The 13,096-nt window shown below is 36.6% G+C and overlaps 1 protein-coding gene across 1 annotated transcript in view; it reads left to right on the top strand.

The window, feature by feature from the left end:
• Positions 1 to 494: 494 nt before the first annotated feature.
• LOC104547586 (solute carrier family 12 member 2) overlaps positions 495 to 13,096 on the top strand; it is a gene marked incomplete at its 5' end in the record, with an annotated part of 19,365 nt that continues 6,763 nt past the window's right edge. The window contains 8 exons of the mRNA XM_010193359.1: positions 495 to 614; positions 2,162 to 2,237; positions 2,850 to 2,945; positions 4,729 to 4,868; positions 6,441 to 6,551; positions 8,458 to 8,566; positions 9,007 to 9,134; positions 9,222 to 9,306. Of these exons, the coding sequence (XP_010191661.1) occupies positions 495 to 614; positions 2,162 to 2,237; positions 2,850 to 2,945; positions 4,729 to 4,868; positions 6,441 to 6,551; positions 8,458 to 8,566; positions 9,007 to 9,134; positions 9,222 to 9,306 (865 nt within the window). The remainder of the gene's footprint in view (positions 615 to 2,161; positions 2,238 to 2,849; positions 2,946 to 4,728; positions 4,869 to 6,440; positions 6,552 to 8,457; positions 8,567 to 9,006; positions 9,135 to 9,221; positions 9,307 to 13,096) is intronic.

The following is a 13,096-nucleotide window of genomic DNA, read 5'->3' on the forward strand; positions in this document are numbered from 1 at the left end:
AAAACTGCATTTTGAAAAGCAAGCATGCAACAAGTATGTGTGTGTGTATATATATGTGTGTGTATGTGCATATACTTTAAAATATATATATATCAAACAGTTACTATTTCTGCATTGTAAGGCTAAGTGTTGAATTGTAAAGAAAAGCAACAAGTTAGTCTTCGTCCATGTGACTCATGACTTCTGCATTTGTCGTCCTTCCTTTTTAAGCAGTGAAGCGTGTCTGGGGAAGAGACTTCTCTTCCCTCGTTCTCACTGAAGTGCCACTCTCCCACGCTCCTTTCTAGCAGCATCACCTTGCAATGAATACTAGAATAGTTTGCAGGGTAGTGAATAATTCATTTCCTGAAAAATTGATAAAATGGCAACTGAGCCTGAACTATAGGAAATGCTGTAACTGAGACCAGTAAGTCATGGTAGAACAGTATATACTTTCAGATTAAGAAATAAGATTTCCTGTGCTGTAGAAGTCAAAGAGAATTTTTTTTCCCTAGGAGCCCTTTGAAGATGGCTATGCAAATGGAGAGGAAGGCGCACCAGCTGGGGAAGCAGCTGCCACTTACACACCTGATAGCAAGGGCGTGGTCAAGTTTGGTTGGATAAAAGGTGTATTGGTAAGTTTTGTGTCACGTACTTCAGTTTCCTAAAGATAAGATCTTTCTAATACTCTCTTTTTTGAGAGTGATTGTGATCGCACTGTGTAAAGAAAACGTTATATGTATGAGATGTGTGAAAAATGCCATAATTTTAAGGATTTAAAGATCAGCTAGTCCAAAATCTTCTTGTCCTAAGCTGTGGAAATCTTAACACTAAACATAATGTAGTTGTGGTGGAAAAAGCTGAATCTGTCCCCATTTGAAGTAATGAGAAATTAAGGTTCACGGATTAATTTATTTTTAGTATTTTGGCAAAGAGACACCATGATGAATGCATACACTCCAAAGCTGTAAGGATTTATAGGAGTGGCTGCAAATGCAACAACTGTTTGATGCACACTGAACTTGAGCATTCAAAATAACTAATTTGAGTTCAGTGAGCTTACACGGCGTATGAGCAACTTCCTTACAGGTAGCCATATTCTCTGCCTTGGGAGAAGGAGAGTGCCTGGGGTAGCTGTGAAATGGGTATTACAGACTTCTATTGATGTTATCCCAACCAAGGACAGCGTTGTTCATTCTAAAGCAGCTATGAAGCTGACTTCAGATTTCTCCGAACCTAAATTCAGTATTGGACTATTTTTATAAGCAAAAATTCTGTGTATTGAAGAGTTTTGAGATAAATGTTGCTTACTACTTTATTCCAAAGTCCATTTAAAAGTTTCAAGGATGATGATCTCCTTTTTCAGTGGTTTGAAAGTTGCAGCTGGTATTTCCTAGTAGGCATAAGCCACTTGGGTATTTCCAGCTCAGGTGATGTACATTTTGCGGAAGACTTTAAATCTCTGAAAACTTCTAATTTTTGTGGTTTGGAGGGGTCCTTGTCTCCCTTCAAGTGCTAATGACCAGCTAAACTTTTTGTAGGATTGATATAATGGTCTTTAGGTAAGAGAGAAACCCAAGACGACCTGTTAGTCTTCTATCTAAATTCTGTACATTGCAGACTCTTATTTCATTCTGGACTAAGAGTTTAAAATACAAGGATAAAAAAATTAAACCACTTCCATCCTGTTAGTGTGTCGCAAGATACGAAATGTCTGAGACGTTGTGGAGATTGTTTGGTTTTTTATAAAAGAATAAATGATTTAGTAGGGTATTGCTTTAGTGCACTTTTGGGGGGAGATTTGTGGGACATGTAAACTGGGGTTGTAGGCTTCGTAATCTTGGCTTTACTCATGTGTTCTGTAGCATGAATTTTGGATCCTAAGGGTTGGGGTCTAAACTATTTCTATTGGTTTGTCAAGACGTACTAGAAGTGTCAGATATTGAAGTACTGTAACTTTATGTTCAAAGTAGTTACTTTTAAATCATATTTAAGTTTCCTTTTTTTAATCAAACCTAAACTTGTCTAATAAAAAAAAAATCTATTCTTGTGAAATAATTTGGAAATTGGTAAGAAGAGACTGTAAGATAATTCTAACAACATTAAAAACTGAAATGAAGAATTAGTGGAAATTACTGCAGTTGTACAACCTAACCTGTGTAAAATTTGTGTTTTATCTTAGGTACGATGTATGTTAAATATTTGGGGTGTGATGCTCTTCATCAGATTATCATGGATTGTAGGGCAAGCTGGGATAGGTATGTGTACTGATGCTGTAGTTTTATTTCAGTGACTTTTAAATGTGATCCAAAAGAGGTGTTGGTCCTGAGCTTATATTTTAAACAGGCTTAGAAAATTACTATAATATTGCCAGTTTTTGAAATAATTTGCCTTTTATCAAAACTTTAAGCAGTATGAATTTACTTCAACTTTCTCATTTAGCTGTAAGGTATGTAATTTAAAATTGACATTTTTAAGTCTTCTACGAACTGCAGAGATAAACTTTTGGTTATCTCTGGTTATTAAAATCTGCATATAGATGGTATAGCATATAAATAATTTTCTTCAGAGGCTTAATTTAGTACTGGACTGCAGAAAATGTCTTGCCTGTAAAAGTCATGCGCTTCCTCGAAGTTCTAGGATATAGCTTTTATCCTGCTGATTAAATAGATCATTTATCCAGTTTTGTTTGTATCCTGGAAGCTTCTCTATAAAAAGAGGGAGTGAAGAGGCTTTTTTCTGGAATATGCAGGACCACACACAATTTATGTTGTATTTGCAAGACTAATTCTTTAAACCAAGTTAAGTTAAAGATTTGTACTTTCTAATACCACTGGACTTACACCATTTCTCCTCTCTCTTTCCAAAAGGTTTGTCTGTCCTGGTTATTGGAATGGCCACTGTTGTCACAACTATTACAGGACTGTCTACTTCAGCAATAGCCACAAATGGGTTTGTAAGAGGAGGTAAATATACTTTCATAAAGCTTTTTAAGCTTTCATCATTCTGAAGTGTACACCTTAAGGATGAGACCTCTAATTTATTTCCTGGTTTTTTAGCATGTGGAAAAAACTGGTATGGATTAAATGTTGGGAAGAGTTAGCTTGCTGAGGAGCAGAGTCTGCTCTGTGTTCTGTATTTGACTAAGCAGCCATGTAATTAATGAAAAGTCAGTAATTAGCTTACTAATTTGATTTCACTAGGGCTTGTTTTTCTACTGTGCAAGAAATGTTACCTATTCTTAATTTTTGGAATACAAACATTTTCAGAGACACATCCAGAAATGCAAAGGTTCTTAATATTCTCCTGCACCTGCAGTTGTTTGTTAAGAGTGTGCATGTGTGCTTGTGTGTGTTCATATCCTGAAATAAAACTTACTATTGACAAAATGCATCCTATGAAAGGATATATAGCTGTATGAGAGAATAGAAAGAACATATTCTTGTTCTGTTGTGATATTTTTACATGCAGAAGAAATACTCCAAGTTCTTGATTATCTCCAGCTTTCCTGAGGGTGATGGTTTTCATCCTCTTTCATGGTTCATATGCTATTATCAGCAATTATTACAAAAATAGCTATGTAAGTAGTTGATGCCTTTGACAAGTTTAACTGCTTCATGACATTACAAGAATGCTACTAGAAGAAAATATGGTGGGCTTAAAGTAGAAGCTTATAAAACTCTCTTGGTTAAGTATGAAGAGAAAAACCTCAATATCACAACGAAAACAGACCCAATGGGAAGGATCAGCTGTGAATCTTAGCCTTATGTCAAGCTGAGTTTCTAAATGCCTTTTCTTTTTTTAAACTGCAATATACATACCACATTTTCCTGTGTTTTGTTTGGTTGGTTTTTTTTAAAGAGTCACTCTTGCAAAATAATACTTCATTAGAAAATTTTAAGTGCTAAATGGGAAGAGTTGTAGAATACAATCACAGTTGTTCCTGTGAAAATCTTAAATTACAGTAATATTTTTCGTCTGTTAACATTCTCATTTGCAAAGTGTGTCAAAGCTGGGTACCTATGTATGTTTGGCACAAAAACTATAATGCAGTGAAATTAAGGATTTCCTGATGCAAACTTTTAATGTGTACTCAATTATTTAAGACTGGAGCTGGAGTATTTTGTTGCTTGTGGAAATCTTGCCTTTGCTACATTTTAAAAATTTTACTGTTCTCTAATGCATGCTCAGTTTTAAAACTGTCATGTGTGGGGTTTGAGATGTTGTATTTGCCAAGTTAAAAAAAAAATACGAAGAATAGGTACTGAAAAATAGCGTGGCCACGTGAGTGTTCTGAGTCCCACTGGAGGGCAGAAAATTTCCTTAACAACAGAAACATCTTGGGGGTTTGGAAGTTGAGCAGTTTTATTACAGCCTACTTTGCCAATTTCTTGAGCTATAGCTAATAAAAATATGTAACGGCAGAACTAAGCACAAATGCTTTGAGTAGTACTGTTTGTGTTTTACAGTTTTGGTTTTTAGCTATATAACTGATTGTGTTGCTGAATAATACGATGTAGTGCATGAGTCAGGTGGCTATTTCCATCTGGTATCTTAAAGACTTTTTAAATGTATTCCTCAAACTGCAGCATACCTATTACTAAAATACTAAGTTTTGAGTTACTTTCATATATATCTGGAAAGATGCAAGAATAGATAGTGTCTTGTTCATGTAAACTTTAAATTGCTGATGACTATCTGTTCTTAGGCTCTGTCATGTAGTTGGTTGTCTTCTTTATTTTCTTTCAGGAGGAGCATATTACTTAATTTCCAGAAGTCTGGGGCCAGAGTTTGGTGGTGCCATAGGTCTGATTTTTGCATTCGCCAATGCTGTTGCAGTAGCAATGTATGTTGTTGGCTTTGCAGAGACAGTTGTGGAGCTGCTCAAGGTACATGGATGATAGTGCTTCTATTGATTACATTGTTCTTCATGCAAATTTGAGCTGTCATCTAATCATAGAATCAGAATGGTTTGGATAAGAAGGAACCTTTGAAAGTCTTCTAGTCTAACCCCTCTGCAACGTACAGGGACATCTTCAACTAGATCAGGTTGCTCAAAGCCTTGTCCAGCCTGACCCTGAATGTTTCCAGGGCATCTACCACCTCTCTGGGCAACCTGTTCCAGTGTTTCACCAACCTCATTGTAAAAAAAAAAAAAAAAAATACCTTCTTTACATTCTAGTCCGAATCCACCCTGTTTCAGTTTAAAACCATTATCCCATGTCCTGTTGCTACAAACACTATTTAAAAGTCTGTCCTAATCTTTCTTATAAGCCCCTTTTAAGTACTGAAAGACTGCAATAACATCTTCTCGCAGCCTTCTCTTCAACAGGCTGAGCAATCCCAACTCTCTGTCGGTCCTGATAGAGAGGTGTTCCGTCTCTGATCATTTTAGTGCCCCTCCTCTGGACCTGCTCCAACAGTTCCATGTCCTTATTGTACTGGGGACCCCAGAACTGGATGCAGCACTCCAGCTGGGGTCTCAAGAGAGCAGAGTAGAGGGGCAGAATCGCCTCCCTCAGCCTGCTGGCTGCACTTCTTAAGATGCAGCCCAGGATGCAGCTGGTCTTGTGGGCTGCAAGTGCACATTGCTGGGTTATGTCCAGGTTTTCATCCACTAGTACCCCCAAGTGTTTCTTCACAGGACTGCTCTCAATAGCATCATCTCCTGCCTTTATTGATAGCAGGGATTGTTCTGACAAGTTCAAAGACATGGAATAAGGTATAGGGTTACTACTGATACATCTGTAAAATACTACTGTAATTCAGTAGCTTTTTTGGTAAAAATACATAATTGGTGTCAAATGGAAAGTTCTCACACTGCATATTTCCCTGAAAAATAAAATGTATAATTTATGGTAAAGTCCAAGCTAGTTGTTGAGAAGAATAGTGGCAGTACAGATATGTGATACAGAATCATAAGCTGTTAATGCTGAGATTATTAGTGAACTGTTTCTTGTGATAGATGTTTATATTAAGCTTATTTTCAAAGGAGTTCTGCTTATTAAAGAACCATTCAGTTAAACACATTTAAGTAGTATTTGTTGGATTTTTTTATTAAATGTAATACTGAGAAGAACTCAGCCATACTTCTTGTAGATGGGAAGAAGTTTGGAATACATTAAAAGAACTAAGAGTAATGATGAACAACAAGTAAAACACATAGTTTTACCGATTAATCTAATTAGTTTTGCCGATTAATCTAATTCTCTGGCAGTTGAAGATGGGCTGTACTTTCTGAGGATGGGCTATGAATAGGAATGATGGTTTCCATTTAGAAGATTCAGTGATTTAAAACAAGACTGAATTACTTGTGTCCATACAGGGAACTTAAAATGAGTAAATTTGTGGTATAGAGGTTAACTTTATTAATAAAATTACAGACAATAAATTATAATTTGCAGTATGGAAGATAAGTATTTGATAAAAGTATGTGACTGTGTTTTTGTCTGTTTTGTTAGGAAAATGGAATGTTGATGGTTGATGAAATGAATGATATCAGAATCATAGGAGCTATCACAGTGGTTATATTGCTGGGTATTTCAGTTGCTGGAATGGAATGGGAAGCAAAAGTAAGGAACTACCACCTTTTCTTTTATTCTCTGCTTCATAACTTTGATTTCATTTTCTACCTTAGCTGTTTGTTTTATTTTTAATATATTTAGTGCACTCAGTATTGCATGCATGGTAGATTAGAAGTCAGTCAGTGGACAACTTTTACGTAGTAGCCTTGTGTCTAGCACTGTCTGCAGATCTGGACAGCAATTTAAACTTTAGGCCACTTTGCTCCACTGGAAGCTTAAGCATCTATGAGAACCTGAAAACCAGCGTAATCTACTCCTAATGATACTCTCAAGTAGGTTAACAGTATTACCGTCTGAACCTGAACTGTGGTATCGCTGCACTGTCATCCTTATAGGGAAATAGGTAGCTTTCAAAAATCCTGTGCTCAATGTAAAAATTGGCTTGTTGGCTTGGGTTCTGCACTGTGGAAGAAGGAGGATAGGAGTGATGGTAAGCAACTGAACCTGTCAAACAAGCACTTCGTGTGGGTTAACATGCAGCTTAGCATAGCAAAACACAAGTAGTTCCCTCTTGATTTTCGTATCTTCCCCATGACTTGGACAATTGGACAAGTGGAATCTATAATAATGCCTTTGAAGCAGATCTGAATGCTGACAGAGAGACTGGGATTCCAGGGAAGTCTGCTCAAGAAGTTTCTTTTTGGAGTTTGTGATTTCTTACCTGGTGTTGAAGTGTTAGAAACCCATTCTTTGAGACTTTTGAATTTAAGGAAGATATTCAGGAAATGCTCTTAGCTTCAGGGAGAAGCCTAGGTTTGTTACTAGATACTTCCACTTGTGGCAATTGCTCTGTAGTAACTTCCTGTTGAATTCTCTAGGCTTTTTGAAGACTTATGTAAGCACGCAGCTGCATCCTTATACTTTTCATCTATTCTCTAGGTTTGGCAGTGGAGAGATCTAAATACGATGTACAAACTGGTTTCTTCAGGTGGCTTTTTAACTCTGCTCTTGGCTGTCCTCCTCTGCTTGTTGCTGTACTACCCTATTTTCTTGTTTTGTAGTGATCAGCTTTCCCACAGTGCTATTGCATATTAAGTTCTGATCCTAGGCCTGAAAAAGAAGTTAAACTATGAGTAGCTTCCCCTGAACCACTGGCATATGCCTTTATAAGGAATTAAATAAGATGAGAGATAATAGGACAGTGTGGTTGCTTATTCAAATATAAAACCACAACCATCTCTTCAGTGCCTGATTTATCTTCACCCACACTTTTGAGGTGTTTGGTGGTTTAAAGTCTCGTTCCAAGTGTAGGATTTATAATGGTTTTATTGAACAGTGGCTAAAAATCTAGGTTGTAACAAAAGATGTATCAAGAAAACTAGAAATTAACAAGTAATTGTGGTAGTTTGCAATTTGATTTTGTAAATAAGGGTTGAGAACATGAGAATGTAACAAAATTATTTAGTCTGCATAAAATAGCAGACAAAAGCTGATTCTTGATGTAATACAGTTACTGGTAAAGTAAATATCACATACTAAAGTATAAGGCTAAGTATTATGATCATGGTTAATAAAGCAATACTCCTAGAATTTGTGTGCATTTAGCTCTGTTCTTGTGAATTTCTTCAGTCTGCTCAAATCCATTCCTTCTGGAAGGCTTATAGAGAAAACAATACTTTTAAGAATTTTGTCTTTAGAAGTGTAACTTTGAGGGTTACAGGAGTAACAAATTCTTTTTTGAGTGGATGTTAAACTTACAAATTATTCCTGTCTCCTTATTAAAAATCCTGGTACTTGTTCTCTCCAGCTTGCCTTATTTGTTTGTGGAAAACAAACTGAGAAGACTAAGCTGAATTTGGAATCAAGTAAATATTTACATTTTAGAACACAACATTGAAGCTTGAAGCTGAAAAAGAGCAAGTTCTTCTGTCTGACTGCCATAATTATGTTTCAGGCACAGATAGTCTTACTGGTGATCCTCATACTTGCTATTGGAGACTTTGTCATAGGAACATTTATTCCTTTGGATAGCAAGAAGCCCAAAGGTTTCTTTGGTTATAAAGGTATGTTGAAACAGTATTCTAAACAATATCTTTGCAAAGAGAAGTCAGACTGTCATAATTAAGTTAAACATCTAAAATATCTTACAGACCTATTTACCTATGGAAACCTTTTTCTTGATTCTTTCAAACTTCTGCAGTTCTGTCCCTTAAAGTTATTGGGCCAAAACTTGGTTATGTCTGCTTAATGTTGATTATATTAATTTTTTAAAAGCTGGATGATACTGTAAGTACTTTTCCTGTTTTTAAAGGCTATTTAAGTTTACTGTGTTGATTTATTTTGAGTCAAAGTGATGAATTAGGACTTAAAGTATTCTACACTTAATTTTAAGAAGGTCATAAAGCTGTGACTTCTGGCTTTTGCCTGGAGATAATAATGGCTGGAATGGGCTAATACCGTAGCTTCTATATGAGTATTGACAGACTTAAATCCTTCTCCACAGCTGAAATATTTATGGAGAATTTTGGACCAGATTTCCGACACGAGGAAACTTTCTTTTCTGTTTTTGCTATTTTCTTCCCTGCTGCAACTGGCATACTTGCTGGTGCAAATATCTCAGGTGACCTTGCGGTAAGTAGTAAATTAGCAAATAGTGTTCACAAACACTGAGTATACATTTATCTCTGTCATCACTGTCCACTGACATTTTTCTTTCAGGATCCCCAGTCAGCCATACCTAAAGGAACGCTGTTGGCCATCTTAATTACTACATTGGTTTACATAGGAATTGCAGTATCTGTAGGTAAATAGAGAATATTTTTAACTTTACCTTTTCACATTCATTCTGAGGGTGTGTTTTTTATTTAATGTAATTCATTACGTAAGCTCATTTTTATAATTGACTTTCATGCATGGGAAAGCTAGAGGCTTCTAAATTTTATTGTTGGGAGTTCAGTTTCCAACTGGTTTTACGATTTCCTAAAATGAGTTATACTTTTTTAAGACTAGTGACGGCTTCAGATTAAAGCTGGCAAGACTTCATAGGGATGCTTCCTTATTTATTGCAGTTATTTGTATCAAAAAGTTCACAGTTTAGCAGTGGTATAACCCCTGCATTTTCAGAAAATAGTCACTGAACAAACACCTGTATTGGTTTGAAGATGATGGTAGTCCACTACTTACCTAAAGTGAATTGTGAGATGATCAAACAGCTCTTTGAAGATGCATGAGCACTAGTTCCCCAGCAGAGGAAATGGAGTGTGTATACCTTCATCTGGCCAGCCCACTTTCATAAGTAGTATGTTCAGAAACATTGTAGTTTTATTTCCATGTGGAAAGAGGAGAAACAATCATAGACTGCACTAAGTCTTGTATTGTCTCTCTACCTGGTCTTCCCCACACCACAGTGGTTTGAAATTCACTGTAGGTGTTGCCTTGAGGTTTGATGCTCTCTGTATCAGTTTTGCTTTAAAGCAGCAATGGTCAACCACATTTTTTCCACCCATGAAATAATTCTGTTCTAGTAACCTTAAGAACATAAGATTGTAATTGTATCTTGTGTATTTTCTTGCCTGTGAATGGAAATGTTATTTGTGTCACATATTATATTAATTTCTGGCAGCAGTTTTCTTGTATCAGACACCGTACATTATTTCAGCTGTACTGCCTTTTGGATTAAATTCTCATTTATAAGATCTTGCCACTAATGATACTTCCTTTCCAAAGATACCAGTCTTGCTAGCTGGCCTCTCTTGACTAACATTGTACTGCAGCTCTGCAAAATACTTGGGCTGTAGTGATTGTGCTTTATGCAGCATAATGACCTACGCTTATTTCCTAATTAGACTGACCACATAGACCTCTGCTACCAAATTTGAATACTTTAGAACTTGAATACACATAAAAGCAAAATGCTCATTAATATTAATTTGTTAATGGAATACTTTGATCATCTTCAGACATGAAAAACCTCATTTTTCATATTGCGAAAGGAATACTTTGCAAAACCAATAGAACATGAAATGGTTTGATGCGTCAGAAATGTCCTACCTAAATTGCCTCCTACAACTTGCACTTAGAATTCTGCTAGTAAGAAAAGGCCAGTGCTATTGCAGAAGTCAGATTATGACATGAGTGAAATTTAGCTTTTTTGAGGCATTGGATCAGGAACTGGACAAATAAAAAGACTTACATTCCTTTCCCCACTCACTGTTTCCCACTGTAAATGTCCAGAGTAATGATAAGCAAATCATTAAACATTTGAAGGGGCTAGTAAAGGTCACAGAGTAGTCATGTCTGAAGGGGAAGATGATGTTTTGAATTTAGCTCAGTATTTGCATACTCTGTAGTAAGAGGGTTAAGAAACTGAGTAGAGAAATCTTAGAAGAGGAAAATTGCTAGACGTACTGCTGGAGCTAGTCAGCCTATTTCAGAAAGATTAATAGCTGTGTGGAGAAGGTTTCATATTTTAGCAAGGGCCTAATGCAGATGTCCAGATGGCAGGATGTAGTTTGCATAAGCAACTTTTATATCAAAATTCTTGAAAGACATGTTTTAGAGAAGTCATTTATTGCTTTAAAAGCAAGGGAAGCTCTGACAAAAAAACCTCGAACATCTGGGTAGGGTTAAGACATGCTTTCTGTACACTAGAAAGTAAAACCAGTTAATAAGAGCCTAAGAGTAGCTGCCTGTGGCACTGGAGGAGTTAAGAACTCTCAACTGCAATCTGAAGGAGTCAGGGTAGTATCTTTGGTTACATGCTGGTAACATGCTGGTTACATGTAGTTAGAAGATAACTTGATATAGCTGGTCTTTTAACCTCAGGCTTATGGCATGGCAAAACTTTATTTGACTTTGGCAGGAACATGCTTATAAATGCCCATGAAAAGGTGATACTGTGTTTTTACAGGAAAAAAGACTTAGATTTTCTGAGCAAAAAACTTGCTGGAATCTTACAAATAAATAAATTTTCTGAATGAGGCTTAAATAAAATGTCTGGACTCTTACTTACATCTAAGTATCTTCTGTTGAGAATAAAGCCTGCCCAGCTGGCTTCTGTTCTCTTTTCTGTCATGGTGAGGCACGCATAAAGTTTGTTCAGAGTGCCATTGTCCCTTTCTGTTGTACTTTGACTCTGTGTGTGAAAGTCTTGCCAGCCAGTTGGATGTATGAAAAAGGGAATGAGGAAGAGGAGAGCTGTGATACCACACTGCAGATATTTAATGGGTTGCTTAACTTAATGGGTCTCCCACTGCAATCTGTTACCAAGAAAATGTTACCAACAAATAGTTGAACTAGTAAGTATATTGTCACATCTGTTATATACTGCTCTAAAGGCTGGGGCAAATACTTGCATCATAGGACAAAAACTTTTTTTCTAGTCACAAGCACTTGCTGTTCAAGTTCCTGAAAGACCAAATTAAGCGATTTCTCCTAGGTACCGCTTTGTAATAGCTCTGCTCTTTCCCACTCCGTATTTAATTCCTGTTCCTGGAAATATTTGCTGGTAGTCAAACGATCTGACTACTTGTTGTGGTTTAATGTGGCAAGCAGCTAAAACCCATGCAGTTTGTTTGCTTGCCTTCCCCCATTCCAGATGGGATAGGGGAGAGAATTGGGTGATTAAAAGTAAAGAACTTGTCTGTTGAGATGAAGACTATTTAATAACTAAAACAACCTAAACTTAAATAATAATAATGCCAATTAACTGTAACAAGAATAGGAACAACAGTCATGAAGCAATTAAAGTTATACTCACCTCACAAACAGCAACCACTGGCCTTATGCCAATGACAGCATGACAAGGAAGGGGTAGGCCTCAGGAACTGAGATGGGCCACCATCACAAAGTAGAAGGGAAGGGATTGAAGAAGAAGAAGGAGGAGGAAGGACTAAAGGGCCTGTCCCCTGCAAGCTTTCCAATTTATCTTGAGTTTATGGCTAGAATACATTCTTACTGGTCAGCTTGAATCAGACCTAGATCATCTGTCCTGGGTCACCTATTCCAGAGAGTCCTCGCTTTTCAATCCCCAACCTTTTTTTTGTGCAGAGAGGGGGGGGAAAAACCAAAACAACAAAAACAGAAAACCACAAAAGAAATTATAACTGGAGGTGCAGGTGGGACCTTGAAAATGTAAATATCTGTCAGCAAGAACAGCAATAAAAAAAACTTCTCTGGAAACTTCTAAGGAAAATAACTTCATCCTGGCCAAAGCTATAATGTCAGCTTATGTTCCTTAAAGTTTAAATACTGCAGCTTTCTCAGAAATCCAGCTCTGGCTGAAGCATCAAAAGGGGAATTCTACAACTCGATGCCAGTAAAACCAGGGCACTACCTCAACTATTAAACCGTAGAATGTTAAATAATATTTAGTCTGCTCTAATTTTTGTCCTTTGAGACAAAAACCTTGAAGTAGAACACTTATGGGCTTTTTTAGTACTTCTTATTTTTTTCTTAGTACTTAAGGGATGAAATGCTGTCTTTAGCATTTTCCTGAACAGTGACATCACAAATAATCACAGATGAATTGAAGACAGCCATGTAATTGATAAACTTAATTAGAAAAAATGTCGTAGGAATGGGATTCTGTGGCT

Source organism: Mesitornis unicolor, unplaced genomic scaffold, assembly GCF_000695765.1.
Source record: "Mesitornis unicolor isolate BGI_N332 unplaced genomic scaffold, ASM69576v1 scaffold6961, whole genome shotgun sequence".
NCBI classification, from domain to species: Eukaryota; Metazoa; Chordata; class Aves; order Mesitornithiformes; family Mesitornithidae; genus Mesitornis; species Mesitornis unicolor.